General features: G+C 39.1%; 1 protein-coding gene across 1 annotated transcript; it reads left to right on the top strand.

The window, feature by feature from the left end:
• The first annotated feature begins 91 nt into the window (after positions 1-91).
• On the top strand, positions 92-4,154 carry LOC135256832 (prothymosin alpha-A-like). Its single transcript, XM_064339019.1, has 5 exons — positions 92-250; positions 2,885-2,950; positions 3,135-3,219; positions 3,400-3,479; positions 3,566-4,154. The coding sequence occupies exons 1-5, from the start codon at positions 206-208 to the stop codon at positions 3,608-3,610; spliced, it is 321 nt and encodes a 106-aa protein (XP_064195089.1). The 5' UTR covers positions 92-205; the 3' UTR covers positions 3,611-4,154.
• The last annotated feature ends 8,133 nt before the right edge of the window (positions 4,155-12,287 follow it).

Here is a 12,287-nt window from a genome sequence, read left to right as displayed (position 1 = left end):
ACGAATCGCAAACATATTTCTGGAATCACTGGCCAACCATCTAGTACTGACCGTCCCTTGTCTCCGCCCATAACTGTATATTAGAAGCACTCGCCGCGTAAATTTGTCACTGGCATTGAAAGCTGTGTCTATGATACAGCAACAAGCGGACTGCTCGGAATAATATTTCTGTATCTTGCACTAAACACAAACGATAAAACAAAATATGGCAGACGCAAAAGTAGACGCCGGTTCTGAGATCTCGGCCAAGGTAAGAGGACGCATTTATGAAAAATATTAAGTTTCTGTTTGCTGGTACATTTTTTCAAGGCATATGTTGTATTATTGACATGAATAGGCTGTTATTTTAAGAAATGTGGTTTGCAGACCGACGGAGAATATGATTTATATAGATTTTTAAATTTAGTAATTAAATCCGTCGTCCTCGGCAACTTGGTGGATCGGCTGTATTAAATTCTATGTAAACAGCGTTTTTACTTTTGCTCTTAATAGGAATGTAGGCTATTACCGAGCTTAGCCTTATTGTTAGGAGAGTAACAGTCTGCGCGGGTTCTTTGTTTATAGCGCGCATAGGTTCCTCTTTGAACACAAGCTGCGTGAGCCGGAACTGCGATTGCTACATCATAGCCAGACCGTAAATTGTTTTAAGTTTTTGTTTATGGTGTTCTAATCTGATTTAAATTATAGGAAGCAATTAAAATTTACCACAACTCGAACATTCGTCTTTAATTGCTGGGAGAACTGATGGCCAGCCTATAATCAACGACACTTTAAAGCCAGAAATGAACTGAGGGTTCGCATCGATAGTTTAAAGAAGTTTGTGCCTCGAATGTTTATAAATAGTCTGATTTGGACCATAGCAGTTTAAGGAGTTAAATACAGTAATTCGTTAGTTATGAAAATTGCAAAGGCAGTAGATTAAAATAATTTAACCTCCTAAGTAATCAATTTAAGCTGTTCTGAGATTTCTGTACAGGTTTTAATACCACAATTTTTTCCCATTACTTTTTGGGGTTGTTTAATTTTACAATTTCTGAGTAGAGGTGATTTGTGTTATTTACACTAAATATTTAGGCTACAAATGTACTAGCTATATTATCGTCTTGTACTGGCCGGTACGGTAGCCTACTCGTGACCTCTACCGACCGTGTTGGTTTTGTGTTGGTCACAGTCGGACCCTGTCTGTAACCTTATCTACAGTAGGTAGCTAGCGGGCGAAATTATGGAATGAAGCTCGATTCCGCCCATTTGTGTTGGAAGCTAGGTTTTAGAGAACATTTCCAGCTGCTCAATTCGCCTCTGACTTTTCCCTCCCCTTTCCAAGCGGTCCACAATGGAGGCTTTTGCTTTAATTGATGATAGCCTTGTCACTCGGTGGTAATCGGAATTCTGCTCCGGGCGAAATTGCGGCATAGCGTTAGCTACTGCGCTGATTTCTGCACTTTTCTGAGGTACCTTGTTAGGTCGTGTTAATGGCGAATAGGTTAGTGTTTCAAATCGTAATTAATTTTCAAAACAAAATTTACAACAAAACGGTACATTTAATCCTAAAATTTGCACTAGTTGCCGGTCATTGTCCTTATCTGTCGTTGGTGCCTTGCACATCCGTAGCCTACTTTTTCGGAGGGGGTGGGCTCCTCATCAAGGACGCAGACTGTAGGCTAGCCAAACCTCTCGCGCTCATCTAACGTTATCATTTTATTGCTATTTTTGCAGGAGTGCTTTTATAGAATATTCCAATTATGATAATTGTTGGGTGATTAATTCTTCAAGTTACGACTAAATCGTAGATGTATCGTTATTGACTAGTCGTCGATGATTTCCTTCGTAGATGGTTAGTTTTACGCATACAGTTGTCTTCCCTGAATGTAGGCTAACCTAGTCCGTAGAATACAGCTAGTTTAAGTAGCAACGTGTAGCCAGGCTAGATAAAATACGAAGGTTGTGGCGTTGGTGTAACTTGAGGAGGCGGTAATGGCGTGATGTCGCCGGTAAACGGCTTAAAGGCTAACGATTAGGTAAACGAATTAGTAGAAACGATTTTCCTCGTCGTAATACGTAATACGCGAAAATGCATACAATGTAGCTGGTAATTTTAAATTAGGTTGCATTTGTAGAGGTACGGATACGCATCATTGTTTGCGTCCTGAGGAAAGGGCACTTGTGCATCCAGCTTTGAAGGTAGCGCCTTCAAAGGACTGCAAAAGCGCTGGGTGCTACCTAAATATCCAGGTGAGATTGGAGAACATCACTTGCCGTTTTGAGTTAATGGTGTCTGCAAAGCTGTGGTTTTCGACATTCCGAGATTTATAGAAGGATCGATTTCGCGGGAAATGATTCACCCAATGTCGCTATTGTCCCCTTTCACTGTAGCAAATTTAGCCAGCCTCTTTTTCATTGTCTGCGTCGGTAGGTACTTATTTGTCATGTTTAAATATTCGGGCAATGCACTCTGGGAGTTAAAGTGTTTTTCCGGGCGTATCTACGACCACGCATGTGGTTCTTACGCCATTGATGAACTACAATGCCCGCCACGTCTCCACAACATTAAAGTATCACATTACAGCACATCAAATAGGCGGGAATCAGGGTAGAACTACAGCCAATGGGATGCTCACAACTAAAATCTTGCATTTGAAGCAATGTTTTTTCACATCAGGCGGTGTGTAGGTCTGCATTTACATGGACTGATGAACGAAAAAATATTTTCCTTGCCAAATTGTTTGTGTACTGCCATTTTCAAAGCATCTGATAATTATGTCCAGCAGTTGTACGTTCTCAGCAAGTCTATCAACAAGATGCTATTTCTATGAAGTTTAAGGTACTATAACACCGAGGGAACTCTGAATGCGTTTTTAGTAATTTATAATAATTTCCTGCTTAGGACCTCAAAAAGAAGCTTGCAGAGGAGACGGAGAATGGAAAGGATGCCCCTGCTAATGGAAAAGCAGTAAGTATGCACTGTTGGAATAAAATGGGCCATAGAAATAATTAGGTCTTATTCACATTTCTTTAATTCCTCTCATAGAAAATTGGAGGAATTGCATCATTATTGTTATGAATACTTGGTGGGCTGAGTGGTCAGTCAAGTTTTGTTGCCTGGACCTGTATTAAGTTTTCTTTGTTACTCATAGGAGAATGAGGAGAACGGGGAGCCAGAAATAGAAGATGAAGATGATGATGAAGTGGAAGAGGATGATGATGATGACGATGGAGAAGGTTGGTGGAAGACACGGGTCTCCGTTTTTATTTGAATGTTTATGTTGTGCAAACAAATCTGATTTTCCCATTCAGTGCTGTATGATGACAAAAAAGCTTCGGTGTTACCGCTCGTGTGTCAGGCTGTGAACAAACTTCACATCTCGCAGAATTCTTTTGAGCACGATTTTCACTTTGCAGGCGATGATGACGATGACGAAGACGAAACTGAGGGTGGCACAAAAAGGGCTGCTGAGGATGATGACGACGACGAAGATGAGGTACGGTCAAAACTGTTGCTTTAGAGAGCTCTCAGCCAGTTGCACAACAGTGATGCTGATTCATCTTCATTTTTGTTTTTCTTTAGGATGACGTTGAAACGAAGAAACAGAAAACCAACGACGACGATTAAGGCGCTTTCGTCTTGCGGAGCCCCTTTTAAACCTTTCCCCTGTCCAAATCCTCTTTCAGCAGTGGAGGGATGCGTGGTCATCATCAGTAGAGTTCAACGTCCGTGTTCACACACCCAACTGCAAATTTTTAAAGACTCAAACAAGACTTCAAGGCTATACCTTCTCAACAAAATACTTTAAAAGGAGAATTTGTTCGTATTTTTATTTACATTTTATATTTTTGTATATATTGTTAGGAGGTCAACTGTTTTTGACAGTGATCTCTGTTGATCAAACGGTGCTTTGGAGTTGATGCTTCTCTATAAAATAGATTTACTTCTTTGACCATGTCACATTATTTCAACAGCAACCTTGTATAAAATCTAGTTTAATTCAGAGCATTCCAGTAAATTGGTTTATGTACTTTAGTTGTACCATATGTTGTTGGTTTGTATGGGATGGCAAGGCCAAAGAAAAGGGTTTGTTTTTGTCTACAAAATTGTTTGTGGCCTGTTTATATGTGAAGTTTGTTGTCCAACAATAAACCGGAATTTTATTTTGTGAGTTCCATTTTCTTGTTCATACATTTTAATATAATACAAACTCAGAAAAAGCACTCCGATAGAAATTCCTGAAATGGCCTTTTCTGTAACTCTTTGGGTATATATTGGGAATCATTGGTGGTAGAAGATATAAATGATGATTTCATGCTTTAAAAGAAGTCAAATATATTTCAGCAGGGGCCAAAAAACCTATAATGAAATATATGTCTGCAACTGTGAAATGTCCTTTTCTTAATTATTAGAATATTGCATGAATACTATAATCTGCTTGGATTGAATAATTTCACCAGAGTAAATCTTAAGGGTACAATTTGAAGTTATGTATGCCCATTGCACAGGATTTTCTGTTGTTGGGACTAGCACATTCGATGGGCAAAGAAGCATGTAATTGAGATCTTTTTCAGCACCATCTGGAATCAAGGAAGACATTTTCATCTTTTTATTGACCCTATTGACTGTGGAGATTACTTTTTCTTTGTGGTAGCAGGATGAGAGGGGTTTTGTTATGTTTTAAAGACAAGAACCATGGAATCACAGAGCTACGCTACAATACACATACACTTCTGAACTCCTGCCAAGAAGGAATACTGAGCAATAAAAAGGTATTTCACAGTACTAACGATACTGGAGTATGGGAATTTGTTCTGTAAATAGAAGTGATACACAGATGGTGGAGGAACAGGCAACAGCATTGGAAGGATAAAGGTGTAAATCCTTAAGGCACTTATCTAATCAGGGTTGCTTCATTTAATACCCAGAATAAATGGATATGTAAAAACTAAGTTTGGCAAGATTCTCTGGCATTTGAAAAGCAAGAGGAGATGCAACAGTTCTGCTTTCCAACCCTTGGAAACCAATTTGAGTTTATTTACATATTCACTTTAAATTTAGCCTCTCTTGGGCAGTTATCATTCTTGGTTTAATCCAACTCTTACTGGTTGGCCATGTCTTCAGCTATATGACCAATTGGTTCAGTTAATAATTTGTTGATATAATACTGAGTGGTTCCCAAACTCAGATATGGGGGGGGGGGGGGGGGTTGAGAAACGGAAAAACACATTGTTACTTTCAGTAACTGTTCATATTGTTTACTTTTTTAAATAAAATGAATACTGCCCTAGTAACACGCACAGCACTGGAAAATATTAACATTTGAAATACTGGAGGCTACATAAATATGCGGAGTACTACATGACTGATTGCTCATAAATGTAGACTAAACTGCCCTTCCATGATTTTCTCATTCTGAAAATGTGGCCAGCTAAATGAAATATTCTAGTGTTAATGGCACTGTTTTGCCTCAGATGACATTCAGAAATGCATACTTCACATAAGTGGACTTGCTACAACAATGATCTGCATTTGGTTTCACACCCATATTCCAGATTTTCTATGACCGTCATTGTGTTAAGGTGGTATTTGATTTTTCATACAGCACTGTCCAAAAAAAATAACAATGCTGTTGCTGGAAGAACTCAAAAAGGCTTATTTCAGCTCAGTGCAAGAGATCACCTCAGCATCAGAGGTAATTCTATTTTAGGCTGAAAACCAAATAGTCACCAGTACTGTAACATAGAATATTATGTTTTGCTTCTTCATGATTTACAGCATTGTTATAGACTTGTCTTGCCTTTAAAATGTTGCATGGTTTGGCTTCTTCTCCACCGAAAAAAAAAAAAAACAGATCACAGATTCACCCTGGTAGCCTTTTCAGTCCAAGCTTTTCTCTTTTGAAACATATTTCCTGCGTACGTAAGGAATTGCTCCAGTCACACACACCTACACATTTGCATGTCAACATGTGAATATAAATATATCATGTATTCTTCATTCTGCATTCTCACATTCCATGATATTTAGTCTTCATTGTATTCATTTTACATGCAGCATGGGTCTTTTACAACTAAAAATCTAGTAAAAAAAAAAAAGAAACTAAAATCTTTTTTTGGTGATTTATTTGGGCTTTTTGTATGGTCCCTTAAACCTGCCCAGGGACCATACATTTACATACAGTGACTGTAAAACAAATATGCTGATTATTGTTTCCTGTCTGTCAACTAAATGTTAAAATAAGTTATAAGTACACGTTTTGAAGGGGTATTTTTTTCCCATAAATCTGCACACTATGTAACATTCAAATGAAAGTTTCACAAATTAAATATTTAAGCAACCAACTGCCACAGGAAATTTTAAAGGATTCCAAATGTCCAGAATCTGCAGTCTTGTACTGCTGCTTTAAGAAATTAGCATCTTCATGTTCGCAGATGAGCCTCAAATCTAACATTAGAAGCCTCCTGGGAGTTTCGTTGATGCTGTTACAAATGCAACTTTCGTTACAGATTTTCCTTTTTCTTATCGCCTCAAAGATGGAAACATTCCTCGGAGCGGTCAGCAGATTCCTGCATAAGCTGTTGTTTCTGTATTTTTCAGTTTTCTAGCTGCCATCTCAGAATGGAGAGGGGCCCCATTGACAGCTGTGCAGTACCTGTAGACAATGTTTTCCTCACCCTTTAGGGTTAGAAATCCATATCAGGGCTTAGGAGGGTAAATGGACAGCAGACACTTGGAGAGAGGTAACTGGCCTGAACCCTGTATCCTTTGAGTTATAGCAGAATAGTTATGACCTTTCAGGATGTATTTCTGCGTGTGGTGGCTAAGCCGAATACAGCAGGGATGAGTGTCAACCAACAACTGGTTCACAATAAAACAGAAAGTTTGTGAAAAGAGTCAGTTTAAAAGGTTGGATTTCAAAAGGTGGTTCAACATAAGAATCAATTAATTTTGGGCAGAAACCAAGCATTTATCAATTACTAAATTATTAGCTCCAATTAGGTGCACATGTTGAGAATAACTGCAAGGAAACCTATACTATACTATCCATCCATCCATTATGTATACCCGCTTATTCTGAGCAGGGTCACGGGGGGTGCTGGAGCCTATCCCAGCGTGCATTGGGTGAGAGGCAGGAATACACCCTGGACAGGTCACCAATCTATCGCAGGGCACACACACCATTCACTCACACACTCATACCTAGGGGCAATTTAGCGTCTCCAATCGGCCTACCTGCATGTCTTTATGCTTTCTCGTGCCCTCCTAGTACAGTACATACACCCTCTATATGTTTATCTTCATAATTCATTAGCACATCCCTCAATTACAGGCATCTTTTGAATACCAAATTGCATTGTACGCAGATGGTACTTTCAAGCAGATCTAAAGAATTCTATTTGTCACGATTTGCCAGCTTTTACACCTTCAGAAAAAAGTCTGGTTTCAAGATGAATTAATCAATACTTTAAAATATACAAAAGAAATGGTAATGAGTGATAAGCCATTCCTTCAAAATTGTACTAAATAATGCATTTAAATATTCTGGTATGTGTATCACAGAATGATTATCAAGTAACTATGAGCCTATGACATTGTTTCCGGTCAAGTGGGTAGGGGCTTTTGAAAAAAGATTGGTCCTGAAACATATAAACATAAACATATATTCTGTGCCATGAAACTAGCCAGATTGAGGATCCTTAAACCAATCCAGAGTGCACAAATAAAACAATGTAGACGTGCTGATGAATACTTTATAATTTACTGCAACTTGCATTGCTCACACACACACACACACACGCACACACATTTCTGCCTACTTGTAAATATTTACATAACGAATGACTTCCTGTGTTGCTGTGTCTGCTGGAATGGGACTGTAAAATGGATGATGCATTCTAGCAAGGCAACTCTATCATGTCTCTCCACCATTTAATCAGAAAGTAACAGGTGTTCCTACTTGTCGTGTTTTAGTATGTACGCATAAGATATAGCATGATCACTTATTTAAAATGCTGCTGATTTCTCTCCGGGTGGATCACATAGACCCACGTGTGTCATGTTTGTTTTCCAGTCTTCCTATGTTCTGTCTCCAGCTCTGCCTGATTCACTACCTCTTACCCAGCCTCATTTGTCCAGGTCCAGACCCTGTAGTGAAGTATCCGATTTAATGCTATCCAAATGGATTTTTAAACTTGCTGGTGTTGAATACAGCAGCAGTTTCCTCTGACCAGCTCAGCTGCAGTGATGCTTCCCCACTGCCTGGGTTATTTTCCCCCCTTTTTTACTTCATCGATTTATTTATTTATGTTGTAGCCCCTTGATGTCAAGATTCCCATGGTCCATGACCCATGTCTGTATCCATGTAAAGCAATTCAAACCTCTAGCAATTGTCCCCAGTTCCTTCTGTACAGGAATCTTCTGTGTTGCTGTGTCCTGAAAAACCATTTAGACATCAGTCATGAAAACCAAATATTAAATATAAGAAAAAAAAGAGAAACATTCTGTCTGACTCTCCTGGATTCACTGTCATACAGAAAAATATGTAAAATGGTGACATTGCACCAATGTCCCCTTCCCTCTTGCTATTTCTCTCTCAGACTCTACCCATCTTTGTCTTTCAGCTTCCCTTTTGTGGGTATCAGCCCGTGTGGTCTCAATTCAGTAGAATGCAGACTGTCAGTATCTGCAGGCCAGTTTTAATACTCAGCTAACTTCAACAAATCTTCCAGGAAGCAGAATGTGGCCAGCCGTTTTTCCTAAACTATTATGTCCCCTAGTGGCAAAAAGTAGTATTTCAAGATGATTTTGATAATTGTTGAGACTGACGCACTGCAATGGCCAAGACGGTTTTCAATGGATTTACATTTTGATGTGCAGATTTACCATGCGTGAAAATCAGTCTGCTTCAGTAATCTAGTGGTCAACGTGTTCTTTTGTATAAAGTGATACCAATCAGCTGCCTGCGATCATGATACAGATTTTGTATAGAACAATTGCTGAAGTGTGTCCATAGACAAACCTGCAATAATGGCAGGCCTGTCTGCACAGATGGGATGGGATGGAAGGGAGAGCAATGTTAATTACCCATGAAAAAGAAAACATTGGACCTAGTGGGCACAAATTTTCTGAGGTGCCTTCCATCTCTTGTGGGTATTCAGTTACCCTATCCTATATAAGCTGCATTCCCATCTGTAACAGGTCTGTCAAGTTCTTCATTCTTCATGGTAATATACTCAAGTTTGGCAGTGCTCACTCTGCACTTAAGCTGTATCTAAATGTCTCAGACTTACTTCTTTTCAAATTTTCACTATGGGAAAGACACATTAAGGAACCACAATGGTTTTTATTTCACTTGTACATGTTTCTACTGTATTGCCTTCACAATAGTTTGCTATGTCATGATAATTACTGTCAGACTCAGACACAATGTCTTTTGTGCAGTAGACTTCCTGCGGCTATTTCCTGGAACACTAAACTTGCAGGTGGCAATTGCCTGAATCAAATCATTGAATAGATGTAGTCTCTTTTCCCTTCCCCCAATTTCCCTCTGGGGTTAACAGGATTCTCCAGTGAGTTGCGACGAAGGGGGCAGGTAGCACTTCAGCACAACAACCCCCAAACGGGACATCACAGATGCTTAACGACAGCCCACTGCTGCAAAAAAGACAATGGTGTTTCCCCCGGCGACGACTGTCTCTCTGGGCAATGCCGCACACAGGAGCCATTGGAAACACCGTTTGCTGAACTGACACTCTGCTGTGCGCTTCTGTCAAGTAATTTAAGAAGCCCCACTAATTGTTTATGAATAAATGATGGAACATTCAAAGTAGCATTTATCATCATAATAATAAAAAAATAAAAACAGTGCAGATTTATGTATTTGGAAGATATGAATATCTGTGGTGCATCTTTGCACCTTCCTGGGTTTAAAAAAGCAATAAAAGATATATTACATAGAAACCTGTTTATTTCAGCAAGTAGGCTGAAATAAAGTCTTGTGTAACTTGTACTTGAAACTTGGATGCAAGACAGATCTCCCATGAGCCCATTGACTGCCATTCCTTTTTGGCTTTTTCCTCACAATTTGAACTAGCTAAGTAGCAATTTTGATCACTGTGTCTCCTTAACATTCAATTATTCTGTAAAATGGGCGCAAAGGTCTACACCTGATTCCTAGTAACATCTGCTACTGACAGCGGCAGCCTACTGCTAATTGGCAAGACTGATAACCATAGCAGGAAACACACTTCTGACTTGTCTGACTGTCACTTAAAATATAGTTTTTGTCTGGAATTAAACAAAAAAAAAAGCATCACACTGCCATTAGCTATCTAAAACTAATTTTATAACATTTATCTCAGTTATAAAACCAAAATGAACATGACAAGCTGTGTTTGGCCTTTGTGTTCTATTCCTAGTTTTTAAAATAAAAATCTAGAATATTTTCAGGATAATAAAAAAAATCTGTGTTTTGCTGACGTGTCTGCACTGAACCAATCAAAAATATACAGCCCCTCCCCCCTTCTATCACGAGTCCACGCTTTCTATTGTGCACTCTGTCAACATGAACTAGGTTGTCTCAGGTTATCTTGAAATACTAGCAAAAAGAACATTTGCTTTATTGTATTTCAAATTTATGACCACAGGAGGGCGGAATTGCCATGTTTTTGCGCATAGTGACTGTGACACTGTGTCCACTGTGACACTTTTTAGCCATGTTGGCTCATGTCTCTCTGATAATAGGGAATTAACAACAGTGAAAGGGCAATCCCAAGAGACACTTGAGTCAGAGCTGACACAAAGAGTACCAATGGCTCAGTACCCCATTATTTTGAGAGGAAAATGCAGAGCCAACATGGCCTTACATGCCCCAGTGGCTCAGATCCTTTACAAAGGATGGACAATAGAGAGGGCTTAGGAAAGTTTTGGTCACCGACACACTGTTGATTAGCCTACTAGGGCCATTTTAATTATGTAGGAATGAGTATTGTGCACACTATATATTAAAAAAAACATTTTTAGTCAACATTCAACATCATGTTGGTGATTCAGGTTCCATCATAGGGAATCTGGTTATGTAGGAGGATATCAGCCAGGCCTTGACCCCATATCATAAGCACTGCTCCAGGGCTTATGCATGTGGCATCAGTAACTGCACTGAACATGATGGATGTGCGGGTGTTCCTGTCAATGAGATGGGATGATGAGGGTGGGAGGGGGATGAGGGAGGGAGGGGGAAATGTTATCACAACCCATCAAACTCTGTTCCCACCAGTCTCCTCCATCCCTTGTAAAACACACACACACGCACGCGCACACATGCGCACGCACGCACACACACACACACACACACACACACACTCACCACTAGATTCAATTAAATGCACTTATACCAGTAAAGGTATGTGTAATGCAATTTGTTTTTTAAATCAAGTGAAGTCAATCTACTGCTCATAAGGATCCACCTCATACACAAATGGATTTAAAATCCACGGAACAGTAGGTGAGCCTGAACTCTGTGGTACCCAGGCAAGTGAGCGTCCATCCAAAGAATCTCTGGCAATCCATTTATTTAAAAAAAAAATTTTTTTAACTGAAAGAAATACTAAGAATATCATTTTACTTACTTTATTCAGTGTTTTACAGATAAAGCAATTAACTAATGTATTTGTGTACATTTGTTGTCTCCAGTATGTGTGTGGTATCTATTTTTTGTAGAAAATACATTTAATGTAATAATGAACAGGAAAACAACAAACACTGGTCATTTAAAATACTTTTTTGGAGCAAGATCTAGGACAGGAAAAAAAGGTTATTTGAACTACTAACAATAGAACCGACCATGCTATATGTATGGGTTAGAGCGGTGGTTCCAAAACTGTTGGTCTAGGCTCCCCTGGTGGGTTATCTGAGGAGATTTAAAGGATTGTGGGGCAACACATGAAATGAAATTTTTAAAAAAAACTTTTAATTGTTAGTTACACTTGCCATGGATGCTTATATCAGTTAAAGGAAAATTCACACAAAAACAAATGAATTCTATTTTACCATTTGCAGACAACAATATATGTGTAATGCCTTTCTTTATGAAGTCGCGCTCCTCAAAGTTAGACAAATGACTCTAGATACCATACAGTGTAATCTGTATTTGAACAGTGACACAATTTCTTGTTGTTTTGGCTCTGTACTCCTGCACTTCAGATTTGAGATGAAACAATGAATATGAGGTTAAAGTCCAGAGAGTCAGCTTTAATTTGAGGGTCGTTACCGTCCCCTCCGTGTAAGGTGATCTTTGTAGGAA

The sequence above is a fragment of the Anguilla rostrata genome, chromosome 6, assembly GCF_018555375.3.
Source record: "Anguilla rostrata isolate EN2019 chromosome 6, ASM1855537v3, whole genome shotgun sequence".
In the NCBI taxonomy this organism is placed as follows: Eukaryota; Metazoa; Chordata; class Actinopteri; order Anguilliformes; family Anguillidae; genus Anguilla; species Anguilla rostrata.
The sequence above is the reverse complement of the archived record's forward strand: the minus strand, read 5'-3'. Positions and strand labels throughout refer to the sequence as shown.

What these genes read in the sequence shown, in the direction of transcription:
- LOC135256832 (XM_064339019.1), top strand. Translation starts at nt 206, where the DNA reads ATGGCAGACGCAAAAGTAGACGCCGGTTCTGAGATCTCGGCCAAG. An exon ending in CCCCTGCTAATGGAAAAGCA is followed by an intron (nt 2,951 to 3,134) that starts GTAAGTATGCAC and finishes TGTTACTCATAG; the next exon opens with GAGAATGAGGAGAACGGGGA. An exon ending in TGATGATGACGATGGAGAAG is followed by an intron (nt 3,220 to 3,399) that starts GTTGGTGGAAGA and finishes TTCACTTTGCAG; the next exon opens with GCGATGATGACGATGACGAA.